The sequence below is a fragment of the Cebus imitator genome, unplaced genomic scaffold (genome assembly GCF_001604975.1).
Source record: "Cebus imitator isolate Cc_AM_T3 unplaced genomic scaffold, Cebus_imitator-1.0 Scaffold354, whole genome shotgun sequence".
Taxonomy (NCBI): Eukaryota; Metazoa; Chordata; class Mammalia; order Primates; family Cebidae; genus Cebus; species Cebus imitator.
In genome coordinates this window covers 2,141,455-2,155,362 of record NW_016107669.1, presented here as the reverse complement: position 1 = coordinate 2,155,362, position 13,908 = coordinate 2,141,455, and the positions used below count along the sequence as shown (strand labels likewise).

The 13,908-nt window shown below is 37.8% G+C and overlaps 1 protein-coding gene across 1 annotated transcript in view; it reads right to left on the bottom strand.

Annotated features, from left to right (window-relative positions):
* Positions 1–555: 555 nt before the first annotated feature.
* LNP1 (leukemia NUP98 fusion partner 1) overlaps positions 556–13,908 on the bottom strand; it is a 27,826-nt gene continuing 14,473 nt past the window's right edge. Inside the window, exons 2-3 of the mRNA XM_017506339.2 lie at positions 6,339–6,626; positions 556–1,112 (exon numbers count right to left, since the gene is read on the bottom strand). Coding sequence (XP_017361828.1) covers positions 963–1,112; positions 6,339–6,626 — 438 coding nt within the window. The 3' untranslated portion in view covers positions 556–962. The remainder of the gene's footprint in view (positions 1,113–6,338; positions 6,627–13,908) is intronic.

Below are 13,908 nucleotides of genomic sequence, written 5' to 3'. Positions count from 1 at the left end.
ACCCCACCACCAAAGCTGGGATGCCCTTTTTTCCTGCCTTGGACATTAGAACTGCAGGTTCTGTGTGGCCTTTTGAGTCCCAGACTTGCACCAGTGACTCTCCCCTACCCTACCTTCAGCCTAGGACTAAAAGTTATATCATCAGCTTCCCTGGTTCTGAGGCTTTCAAATTTGGACCAAGCCACCCTCCTGGCTTCCCTGGTTCTGAGGCTTTGAGCTTGAACTGAGCCACACTACGGGTTTCCTTGGTTCTCTCGCCTGGAGACAGTTTATGTTGGGATTTCTCTGCCTCCATATCACGTAAGCCAATTCCCCTAATACATCCTCTCTCACATGCCTCTGTCTCTATTTATCTCTATCTCTATCTATCTTTATCCCTATCCTATTGGTTCTTTCTCTCTGGAGAATCCTAATACAAGGTCCCACCTCAGAGTGGTGAAGCTTATTTTAGGTAATGCATTAAAGCATCCAGCATAGTCCTTGGCATGTTAATTACCAGCTCTCCTTAAATGATGGCCATGAGGCATACTTACATAATTACTTCTGATAAGAAAGTAAACTCAAGAGTCATACCAATGACTTTTATTTAAGATGATTTGTGAGTTGATGTGTAAGAAGGGTTGGGGAAGCTATGTGGGTGGCTCTTTAAATATCTTATATTACATTTTCAAATTTGTCTTTATTCTATTAAAGTACCTGTTATTCTCTTTATTTCCATAAAAGGGCAACCAAGCAGATTGTACCCTCAACTAAGATGCCAGGAGCAATTAAGGTATGATGCAAGACATCTTGGAACAGCTACATACCCTGCCCGCTGCACTCACTCAGCATCTGCAGTTGCTTTTTACAGCTGCTCCTCACTGTCCCCACCACCCCCATCCATATCTCGAAATGGTGTATTAGGGCTCAAAGAAAAAACAATAAAACAGTCGCATGTGATGTCAGGATGCGGAAGCGGAATACTATTCAGGCCCTTTTTCAAACAGGGGAGCCATGTGTGCGTCTCCATGTTCTTCTTTCCTGGAGCTTCCTTCCTCTTCTACTTTCTTTCGGGATTTTATCTCCATTCTCAGGCATTCTCTTTCATTTCTCTCCTTTCTGCTTTCAGGTCCCTGAAAGGGAAAGATTAGAAACAGGTAAAAAAAATTCACAAGCAGCTGGTAACACTCCACATTTCTCTTAATAATCAGACACGAAGAAAGCCCTGATGGTTTAACAGACTTCCATATCTTGGTTCCTAGAAATAAATTAGCATAAACCTAAGGATGTTGTTAAAGGTTTTGGTCACAAAGAAAAGACATAGCGGAGCTTGGGCACCAGCCGATGGTCTGGGAAGGAAGTATAACCTACACATGCCTGCCACTGTGTCTCTGAACATACTGAGGGGTGTGATTTCATAGCACAATGAAATTAATAGTTTCCTGGTGTTATTTGAAAAGGAAAGTGGTGAGTGAGATCACACGTGGAATGATTCTTAGCTCTCTATGTTCACTTTCTTAAATTACATTAATAGTAGAGTTTGCACTAAAGGTTGATGTGAGAACTGTGGGAAGAATGAAGTGTTAAGGAATGACACTCAGCCGGATTTACACTCCCCCAACATGTGTCCCCGGAATTCCACATTATTCACTGATTAGTTGAACATATACAACTGTTGTAGGATCAGGAGATATGACACTAAATAGAACTACTTCCTAGATATTACACTGAGGTGGAAGGATACAAGTGATCAACAAGGCTAAAAGGAAATGAAAGAATAATCAATAGGGATAAGTGCAATGGTAACTGGAAACAGAGGAATATGATAAGGACCTCCGGGGCGGGGGAGGTGGGGGTTACTTCTTTAGTTTGTGTGGCCAGAGGGTGCCTTTCAAAAGAATTATCAAAACAATGGCATTGATATATGTGGCAACGCTATCTACTTATGCTTCTGTTTTTAAAAAATAAACAAGCAAAATCAACACTCCTCTCCTATTTGAACTAGAAATGTTGGGAAACCCCTGGGTATCTATCACGGGAGTTTATGCAATGGTGAGTGGCAGTCACATGAGCAAGGTCATGCTTGCTCAGCTGCGCTAGTTGAGAGTTACGGAGGCATCTGTTTACCACAGTGGTGTCAGCCACTCCACAATGTTAATGCAGTCATGAAGGTCCCTTACCAAAATGGTATAACAACGAGAAAATCGAGTGATGATTAAAGACTATCTGAGAAATGCTTGTAAATAATGCTCTAAACTACTTTTATCACATCACTTAGAAACTAAATGTGAAAATTATCAGTATCAGTCAACTGAATTTTTAAATATCAAAATGAAAGAATTTAACATTGTTGGTCATGATCAGGCCACAAAAACAGTTTCTGACTATGTCAAACTATGTAAAATTTCAAACTAGCTATTAGTATACCTTCGGTACCCAAACAAAAGGCTATATAAATCAGTTTTAAATTTGCTGAAAAAGAACAATTTCTAATGTAGTTAGCCTTAGGAAAGTGTGTAGATAGTCAAATAGGGAAAAGTTGAAGTGTATCTGTGTATGTTCTGAATTTCTAATTTTTCATTAAGATTTTATAATGTACTCTTTAAAAACTGATATAAAATATTTAATTTAAAAGTAGTTATATAATATGCAAATTTTAAAATAACTTTATAAATTCTTAACAGGTTTCTAGTTATTATATATAACTGTGAAAAAGAGTTTTTGAGTTTAAAAAGTTGAAAATCCTTCCCTAATTATCTTGGAACGTGGAAAGGAAGAACGTGGAAAATGAATGCAACAAGCATACTTTATATTTTACAGATAAGATGATGAATATCTCTTTAAGCAAAATGACTTTATGTTTATATACTTTTTGGGCTTATAATAATATTAGCAGATGGATTATGAGTTGTTAAACAAAAGCCTTTCTGGGCCAGGAGTGGTGGCTCACGCCTGTAATCCCAGCACTTCAGGAGGCCGAGGCAGGCGGATCACTTGAGGTCAGGTTTCGAGGCCAGCCTGGCCAGCATGGTGAAACCCTGTCTCTAGTAAAAATACAAAAATTAGCCAGGTGTGGTGGTGGGTGCCTATAATCCCAGCTACCCAGGAGGCTGAGGCAGGAGAATCACTTGAACAGGGAAATAGAGGTTGCAGTGAGTCGAGATTGCATCACTGCACTCCAGCCTGGGCGACAGAGCAACATTGTGTGTGTGTGTGTGTGTGTGTGTGTGTGTGTGTGTGTGTGTGTGTGTTTTAATTTCTGAAGCCATTAGAATCAATAAAGAACTGTTCAGATTACATTTTTTTTTCAAGAGATATTTATACAGTACCTTGTTCCAGGAAGGATTTGAGTTGAGTAAGTCTCCTGAATTAAGATACATTTTAACATGTCGGTTTTAAAACAGGGATTATCTCACTTTTGTTTTATTCTTGCAAAAGATTCATAAACTGAATCTAATCATATGGAAATATCAGAAAAATTCAAACTGAGGCTCATTCTTTTTTTATTTTTTTATTTTTCTTTTTTATTATTATTATTTTTTTGAGATGGAGTCATTCTCTGTTGCTCAGGCTAAAGTGCAATGTAGTTGCTCAGCTAACTACAGCCTCCACCTCCCGGCTTCCACCAATTCTCCTGTCTCAGCCTCCCAAGTAGCTGGGATTACAGGTGCAGACCACCATGTGTGGCTAATTTTTGTATTTTTTAGTAGAGACAGGGTTTCACCCTGTTGACCAGGCTGGTCTTGGACTCCCAGCCCAAACTGAGGCTCATTTTAAAAAATAACTGGCCTTACTCTTCAGAAAATGCTAATGTCATGAAATACAAGGAAAGACTGAGAAAGTGCTCCAGGGTAAAATAGACATCAGAGACATGAACATGGGTAGCAACATGATTTCAAATTTCACTATAAAGAATATTATTGGGAGAACTGGCAAAAAATATAAATCAGGTTTATAGATTAGCGTTAATAGTATTATATCAGTATTAATTTTTTTTAGTTTAATGATTGCATTGTGTTTATGTCAGAGAATGTTCTTGTGCCTGTGTTTGGATATGGGAGGAGAGATTGTGTAGGCAAATACAGACATATGAACATTCGGAGGTAATCTAGGGGAAGGGTGTATGGGAATTCTTTGTCTTAGTCTTAACAACATTTCTCTAGGCCTGAGACAATATGAAAACAAACAATATTTTTTAAAAAGACAAAACAGAAATTCTTTTTTTTTTTTTTGAGAGTCTTGCTCTATTGCCCAGGCTGGTTATAGAACAATGGCTCCAATCTCCAATCATAGCTGACTGCAGTCTCAAACCCAGGTGCAAGGGATCCTCCCACCTCAGCCTCCCAAGCAGTGAGGAATACAGAGGCAGGCCACCACGCCTGGCTAATTTTTTTTTTTTTTTATTTTCATAGATACGGGATCTCACTAGTTTGCCCAGGTTGGTCTCAAATTCCTAGCCTCAAAGGACCCTCTGGACTCAACCTCCCAAAGTGCTGGGATTACAGGAATTCTTAATAATAAGGTTTAGATACAGTAAAATGACAACTGTTCACTATTCTCCCTTCCTTGTTCCTCTAATCATCAGCCAGGCAAAGATACACAGTGACAGTCCCAACAGCCAGTCTGCTAGGTAGAGAGCACTGTGCTCAGATGGACAATGAAATGCAAAGCACCGGGTGTCTTCACAGTGCACTCACAGAGTCTAGCACCAGAACCAGGAGTCATTACACTTAGGTTCAATTATTTGCTTTGTCTACTGCATGGCAGCAACCCGTTATTATTCCTGTTTTGCAAAATAAAACAAGAAAACCAAAGACCTACGAAAAAAAGAAGCATTTTGTTCAAGGCCAGTCAGTGAGCATGCAGCAGAGTTGAAACTACCGCACATTAATTGATCTTTAGTTTATTACCTCATGTACGAAGTTTAGTATCACCAATGGAGTTTCTATTCTTCTCCCCATTTCATGCCGTCTCTTCTTTTTGCTTTACTTAGACTCTCGTGAGGTCACTGTGAGCACCTGGCCCACTCCTATTCCTGGATACCTACCAGGCAGTGTTTATTCGTTCTTGTGTTTTTTTTAAGTACAGGGGAACAAAACACCATCATGGACTATTTCCTAGTGGATTACATATGAAAGGAGAGAAGCCAGCCAGTGCGGTGGCTCACACCTGTAATCCCAGAACTTTGAGAGGCCGAGGCGTGAAGATCACAAGGTCAAGAGTTCGAGACCAGCCTGGCCAACATGGTGAAATCCCGTCTCTACTAAAAATACAAAAATTAGCTGGGCGTGGTGGTTCATGCCTGTAGTCTCAGCTACTCGGGAGGCTGAGGCAAGAGAATCAGAATCGCTTGAACCCAGGAGGCAGAGGTTGCAGTGAGCCGAGATCGCGCCACTGCACTCCAACCTAGGTGACAGAGCTAGACTCCACCTCAAAAAAGAAAGAAATGAGAGAAGCCATAGGGGCAGTGTTTTGTTTTGTTTTTTTCCAAATTGTAAAAAAAGGAAGGAGTTACAATTATTTATAAGATTGATGAAAGGAGGCTCAAGAAACTAGGGGGCTGAGTGTGGTGGCTCACACCTGGAATCCTAGCACTTTGGGAGGCCGAGGCAGGAGCACTGCTTGAGCCCAGAAGTTTGAAACCAGCCTGGGCAACATAACAAGACCCTGTCTCTAGAAAAAAAGAGTTTAAAATTTAGTCAGGCATGGTGGCACATGCCTCCAGTCCCGGCTACTCAGGAGGCTGAGGTAGGAGGATCACTTGAGACCAGCAGTTCGAGGCTGTAGTGAGCCATGATCAGGCCACTGCACTCCAGCCTGGGCACAGAGTGAGATCCTATCTGAAAGAAGAAAGAAAGAAAAAAAAAAAGAAAGAAAAGAAGAAAGAAAGAAAAGAAAGAAAGAAAGAAAGAGAGAGAGAGAGAGAGAAAGAAAGAAAGAAAGAAAGAAAGAGAGAGAGAGAGAAAGAAAGAAAGGAAAGAAAGAAAGAAAGGAAAGAGAGAGAGAGAAAGAAAGAAAAGAAAGAAAGAAAGAAAGAAAGAAAGAGAGAGAGAGAAAGAAAGAAAGAAAGGAAAAGAAAGAAAGAAAGAAATTGAAAAGAAAAGAAAAAAGAAAAACTAGGAGACCTTGGTAACAAATATGTTCCAGGAACTCTTCCTATACCAGATGTCCTCAATTATAAATAATAATTTTAAAAAATTCATTCTGGGTTATGTTAAACTGAGTGTTACTTTTCAAAGACCTTATTACCAAGTTGTAAGTGAAGAAGTTACATTTGTTCCCCTCTAACTTAAAGAGAACAAAACCTTTGGATTTCCTTTTCTAAAGCGGCTTAAATATTCAGTAGCTCTGTTACATACCAAAGAGGCAGAACGTTTGGTTCTAAAGCACAGTTGCTGTTCAAAGGACTCAGAAAATTTCTCAATTTTGGAATGGGATCTTCCTTTTGATTCCAGCGGCTCCTTGAATGATCCATCCTCTGAGTATTTTCTGCAATCCCGCATGTGGCTACGGCATCGAAATTCCTGGTCCTCATGAGAATGCCTTCTAGGGAGACGGTCAGATGATCGGCATCGGAATTCCTGGTCCTCATGAGAATGCCTTCTAGGATGGCGGTCAGATGATGGAATTCTGGGAAGCACAGGAAGCTGAGAATACAGAATGAAAAATTGTATAATATAAAGAGACTATACAATATTAGCATAGAGGCAGAATGTCTATAAACTACTAACTAAATAAATCTCATGTTGAGTTGATATGTTATCTTTGTAAAGGGGAAATAAATCTTGGGACCCGCAAATCACTAAGCTAAATGGAAAAGTCAAGCTGGGAACTCCTTAGGGCCAATATGCCTCCCATTCTTTCAAAGTCACTCCTATGCCCATTTGTTTATCTCATGCATTGAGACAAATGCATATCTGATTACCTCCTTTGGAGAGGCTAAACAGAAACTCAAAAACTCATTTGTCTCTTAACTACCCATGACCTGGAAGCCCTGCCCACTTTGGGTCTTCCCACCTTTGCTTTGAGTTGTCCTGCCTTTCCAAATCGAACCAATGTTCATCTCGCATATGTCGATTGATGTCTCATATCTCCCTAGAATATATAAAACCAAACTGTGCCCTGACTCTCTTGGGCACATGTCATCAGGACCTCCTGAGTCTGTGTCATGGTTATGAATCTTCAGCCGTGGCAAAATAAAATTTTTAAATTAACTGAGACCTATCTCAGATTTTGGGGGCTCACATTTTGGCAACCATGAAGGGATTCTGAGTGGAGGTACCCCTGACCTTTGACAAATCTTTTATCGGTGCTTGGCACCAGCATGAGCTAATTTTATGACTCAAACTGAGGAAAGAGACCCAAGCATCTAAGATCAGCTCCCCCTTGACTTCCACACTGCATTTCAATAGAAGAAAAGGCTGGCCAACTGGCACCTCCTTAATTGCCTTCCCATAGATGGCATGCATAATATGGGGGAATCTTTCTGGAAGGCATTGTTTTCACTTAAACAAGATCAAACCCCCACACCCCTCCTACTCCATCGACCAAACCCTTTCATGTATAATATCTAGAGTTGTAAGCCTGTATAAAGGCAGAGCTTCTTTTTGTTAGATGAGCTTGGCTGTTAGACAACTATGTCACCTTGTTCCCGGCTGAAATAAATTACTTCTTCCTTCCTAGTTCGGTGTCCAAAAAGTCTGTTTCTTGTGGCCGCTCCTGCTTCAAAACCAATAGGGCGATTTACTGAGGTCTGAGAGCACCTCTTCCAGAGAATCCTTGTTCTCCCAAAATTTGGTCAAGATCTAAAGTTTATTTTTCTGTACCCCTCCTCTTTTTTTTTTTGAGTTTTACTTGCTTCCCACAAGGAAGGCAAGATTTCCTGTTTCCGTGATGATGGAAGGCAGGTAACTCCTTTATGGAGTTTGCACTCACTTCCAACAGGGAAGATGAGGGGTTTTTTTCCCCTTTTTCTTAGGATGGTAGAGAGCAGTCTATAGCCTGAGACTCATCCCTAAGTAAGTAACTGAATTGGGGTTTATCTTGGCTAAAGTTATGATTAACATCCAGCTGGCATTCATTTCTTTTTGCCCTTAGAGCACCTAGTGACCACATAAGTTGTGCAATCATTTGTTTTGCTTAATAATTTTTATTGTTGATTGTTTCTGTTTTTGTTGTTGTTTCAATCTTTTTCCCAATGGGTTTCATCAACTCCACCTGACTTGATCAAATCCAAAGGAAATTTCCAAAATTATGAAAAAAAAAAGGAAATATTTTTTCTTTTGACTACTGACGAGGCCTTGTTTACATAACAAGGCCATCCTTTTGCTAGCCAAGCCAAACTGAAAGCAACTGAAAGCTGTTACCCCACGTTGCAGTTTGATAGCTAAGGTCCTGCCTTCTTTTTTCCACCATGACAGCCTGGCTTTTGGTTCTGAAATAAAGCCCTTTCTGGTTTGATACTTGGTACTTCTGTAATAACCACAATTTGTCCTAGCTAAAATATGGTAATAAAATTTTAAAAGTTTTTTTTTAAGGATCTCAATGATTAAAAAAGCTTACATCCAAGATGTGTGTATATATATGCATATGTGTGTATGTTTGTGTTTAAAAGGCCTTCGTGTTTTGTTTTGTTTCTGTCTCTTAGGACCTTGTCCTTTTTTAAGCAAAAGTTTTTTTCTTCTCAGTTGACTAAATCCTGCTTTATTCATTTACTTCTGCTGTCTCTCCTTTCTCTTACACCCACTGCTGCATGAGGGACCTAAAATAGTTTATAATAGCCCAGGGTTCTTTAACAAAAACAGAGAAGGTGCTAGTCTCCCTTTGGGGAGAAACCTGTTTTTCCTTATGGAACCACAAGAGTGTAAACAGACAAGTTCATCTCAGCTTTTAAACTGCTTGATTTTGTATTGTGTCACCTGATTTATTTATTAAAATAGTGACTGCAACAGAGGCTACTTGGGTTTGTAAAGAAGAGTGTAATGTCTTTGTTTTTTAAAAAATTTGTTTTAAGTGCACTGTAAAAACATCACATGATCTAGCCTCCAAAAATTCTCCATTTTTGGAAACTCAGGACTCAGTGTGGGCTCTGCCCAAAGCTCAGACATCCAGTTAAGACAGGCAGTCCCTATGTAAATAAAATTAGTCTCCTTATACAATCCTATGACAGATTTGTATAATTTTATGTTTTATTTGGCAACTACCTTTAATCTCCCTCTAGCACACCAGACTTTTTCTCTCCATACCTTATAATGTAGTTTTTGCTATTACATTTTTCACCTGAGTTGTTTTCTTTAATATGCAAATTTAAGGCTATTTAACTGACAACTGCCTAGGGTTGTGAAACAGGTTATCAAGAATCTGAAGTCTAAGATAGAAGAAAAAAAAGATTTTTGTGAATCTATAAGATGTACTTCTATCAGCATGCCTAACACCTCTTTGTATTTATGTGTTGTATACACAATGTTTTACTACTGAAAATATATAAAAGAGCTCTAATTAATTTGCTTAAAGAAAAATAAAAGCACTTGAATCAAATACTTTATCAGGAAAAAAGAAAAGACTAGTCAAATGCTTTTTCAACTTTATGTAACTTAAGTAAAATCTTAAGCTAACCTTAAAATTATTGGTAAAGTAATATCAGAAATGTTTTAAGAACTGCCAGCATACATTTTCATTTGAATTTATTAATCAAGTAATTTCATGCCTGTCCCTGCCAAATACTAAAAGGTGACAAAATTTGACACAGGGATTACAAAACTATTATCCTAGCCAAAAACAGAATGATCTTTACTTGTGTAATCTTTAATAAATAAGACATTGATATTGGTTTAATAAAAATAGCTACATCTTGACTTTAGTAAGATTACCATAACTTGTAATCTCTGGCTGTAGGCAGTCTAGTCCACAAGCAGTGAGGCTTGTTTTGGGAAAGGACTGTTATTGTTTTTGTTTCAAAGCTACATTATAAACTGAGTTCCTCCCAAAGTGAGTTCAGCCTATGCCCAGGAATAAACAAGGACATGGAGTCAGTAAGGTCAAATATTTTTCACTGTCTCAGTTATAATTTTGCAATGGTGCTTCCATAACTTTAAATGATGACTATCACAGTTTTCACAAATAATCTAGGTAAACAATTAAAATAATTAGGTAAATGTAATGGGATAAATACTTGTAGACAAACTTGCCATAATTTAGAATCCAAAGTTAAATTAAATAATAGATATTTCATTATTTGGTTATTTTCTAATAAAAATATATTTGTAGGAAAACATTCTTTCTTAAAGAAAAGGTATGGCATTTCAAAAAAAGAAGAACAATTTTTGTCTAATTCAAAGCTTATTTAAAGATCATGTATAAAACAAGGTAACAGGAACCAGGAAATAGGAGGGATATAAGAAAAAGTTATAAAAATAATGAGGGTTTTTTCTTTTTTTTGGTAAGAAAGATTAAAGAGAAATAATTTCATAGGAGGAAGAGTCTTGTATAGTAAATTTAGTCCTAGAGAAAAATGACTGGTTGTGTAAGAAAGAGGGATGCTCAGGACAAACTGGAAAATCCAAGCATGTCATGAATGATCTGTGTAAGTCATTATAAGAGGATTTGTTTTTTTAAAAACCAAAAACTTTTATATGATCAAGTTGTCATAATATTATTAGGTTTTGGTTTGCTTTAAAAAACTGAAATTTTAAAACTTTTTAATTAAAGTTATTAAATCGTGTATCTCTCTGCATGCGCTTTTAAAGTACTTGTAACACTGAATTACAGGCTTTGACTCCTGGACTTAAAAAGAAAACCAAGTCCTGATAGCAATTAAAGCCCCATCTTTAGGCCCTGCAGAAAATGTCAATCAAAATAAACTGCATTCCTGAGACACAAGGCCAGAAATTTGAGCTATTCAACTCCTCAAGGCCTGGGGACTATCAAGAAAGAGGTGGGTGTGCAAGATTGTAAGGGCCAATTTTGAGAGATAAAATAAGTTCAGCTTCTCCATAATTTTTTTAGAGGAAGTCTCACTCTGTCACCCAGGCTGGAGTATAGTGCTGCAATCTCAACTCATTGCAATCTCTGGCACCTGGGTTCAAGTGATTCTCCTGCCTCAGCCTCCCAAGTAGCTGAGGTTACAGGTACCTACCACCAAGCCTGGCTAATTTTTGTGTTTTAGTAGAGATGGGGTTTCACCATGTTGGTCAGCCTGGTCTGAAACTCCTGACTGCAAATGATCTGCCTGCCTTGGCCTCCCAAAGTGCTGGGATTACAGGCATGATCCACTGCACCTGGCCAGTTTCTCTATAAATAAATCATCAATGTCAAAGGCACATTGATGCGAGACCAGCATCTATGTGCTCCTATGTCAAAGTAACAAGGTTTTCTTGAAGCATTAGCCAACTTCTTAATAAAGTTTATAAAAGGCTTATGGAAGTTATACCTTATGGTCAAGATTAAAAATTTTATAGATTGCTTATAAAATTTTAAAAAACAAATTTAATTGGCTTCTTGCTGTTTTTATTAGGGATTATTGTTTGGAAAATAAGTCTCCTAACTCAAAGAATGAAGATTTCACCTTTTTAAAAAAATTCCTTTGGGTTATCACTTTGGTTAAACAAAATGACTTATTTTTCAGTGACCTGTGATCCTATATTGTGATATCAAGTGTTTTAAACCTTTGATATTTAATAAACATTCCAAATCAAATAATAAATTACATATTTTTCTGACCTAATTAGTTCTTTAAGATATTAGGTTCCCTAAAGTCCAGAAATGGCATATTTGGCTTAGTTGGTATAACAATTATAAAGAAAGCATTGTCAGATATAAAATGGTGTTTGGTTTTCTTAGGGGTGTATTTGTATAAATATGTTATTGGCATGTGTTCCAAAATGATGGGAAACTCCTATAATTCTGAGATTACTTAATGTACATTGTCAGTAATAATTATAATTGTTAGGTTAAATTATCATGTGCCACAGAAGTAACAAATTTACTTGTCAATTGTCTTTAACTATGGCTGCCCTAAAACATTTTTGTCATCCATGGACAAATGTTGTCTTGTTTTGGTCCTCTTTAGAAGGTGATTTTATAATCAGCTATAAAACTCTAACAGAGAGGCTGGACATGATGGCTCAAGACTGTAAGACTAGCACATTGGGAGACCAAGTCAGGTGTATCATGAGGTCATGAGTTCAAGACTAGTCTGGCCAACATAGTGAAACCCTGTCTCTACTAAAAATACAAAAAATTAGCCAGGTGTGGTGGTGGGTGCCTGTAATCCCAGCTATTCAAGAGGCTGAGTCAGGAGAATAGCTTGAACTTGGGAGGCGGAGGTTGCAGTGAGCTGAGATCATGCCACTGCACTCTAGCCCAGGCAACAGTGCGAGACTCCAACTCAAAAAAAAAGTAAGAAATTCTAACAGGTGCTCTTGAATGCAGGATTCCAATAACTTTGGAAATTGTGACATCAGAATAGAAGAAAAACTTCAGAACTCATAGAGAGCTGAAATGTTCATGACTATCAAGCAGAACAGGAATTAACTGCATCAACTAAACTAATAGAAGTCTGAAGTAATCTTTTTAACTTTTGGCTTAAAACATTGCTGATCCTTTGTTTTGTTTTTCAGAGTCAAGAAAACTTTTAAGCTATTTATAACAGTTTCTAAAAACTGAGCAAAGTATAGTCCTATGAACAAAATCTGGAGCATATTTGTTTTCTCTTTACCTGATTTCTCTAGAATTCGGAAACTATTTGTGAGGATTCCCAACTTATGGCAATGCAGTTATTTGCCTAAGTGCCATAAAAATCTGTTTTCATTTATAACAGGACATAATTGAAGAAACTTTTTATTTTACCAAGGCTTTGACTGGAATGGTGTGCTTTCCTTTACGGAATCAAACTTGACTTACAAAGCCAATAAAAATCCCTGGGGAAAACTGGCCTCAAACTTGTCTACACAATCCCTGTACAGGGTTCCTGACCTGTCATAAGTAAAGAATGTCATTTCCTGCAGGCCTAGGAGCCCCAGGTTTTATCTTAGAACCTCAAAAGGAGAGGATCACCCAACTCAGTGCAGCTTTAAAAAAAGTCTTATCTGAGATTCCTTCTATGGAACGAAGTTCCATCAAAGCAATTTAAAAGCCTATGTAAAAAGTAATGATTCTTGTTGCACTGTATACAAATGATTAGGCCAAGTATAATAGAGCAAAGCAGTCCTACCATGATTTGTCTTTCATAAAAATGGGAAACTGGAGAGAGAAAAATTGTTTCAAAAACTATAGCACTCCTGTTGTTAGAGTCTAGTCTTGTCTAATGTTTTTAAATTTTTATTATTTTCTACAGTTTGGACTGAATTCTAAATTTTCTTGGCTACAAGTCTTCAAAATAATGTTTTCCATTTTTTTCCTTCTTTTTTTCACCATGTTTTTCTAATTTGGAGTCACCAAAAACCAGGCTGTGCTTTCATAAAGCCCTTCAAACTGAAGCTAGGCAACTTAAACTTCAGAAGAAAATAACAACGACCTACTTACATACATAAGCCACTTTCATGCCTGCCTACTCATGTATGGACTTCAGAGTAATGTGGCCTATATTGATTTTCCAGAATTGCTCTTTTGTTGTTGTTTTTCTTCCTTTCTCCCTCTGTTTTCTCTTGAAAAGACATGTGACTTCACAACTTGCTAAAAAATGAGACTGCCTAATGACTCAAGACCTACCTGTCTAGGAATAAACCATGAGAGATCAGATGAAACCTGAGATCACTCATTTTCTTCTAAAATACCTATTCCAAAAGATTTTTAAAAGCAAAGAATGAAAACGTGAAAGAAAAATAAATCTCGGGGCTCCAAGATTGCTAAGTCAAAGGGAAAAGTCAAGCTGGGAACTGCACAACCCGCCTCCCATTTTATTCCCAAATAAGACAGCCTCTTATTTTATTC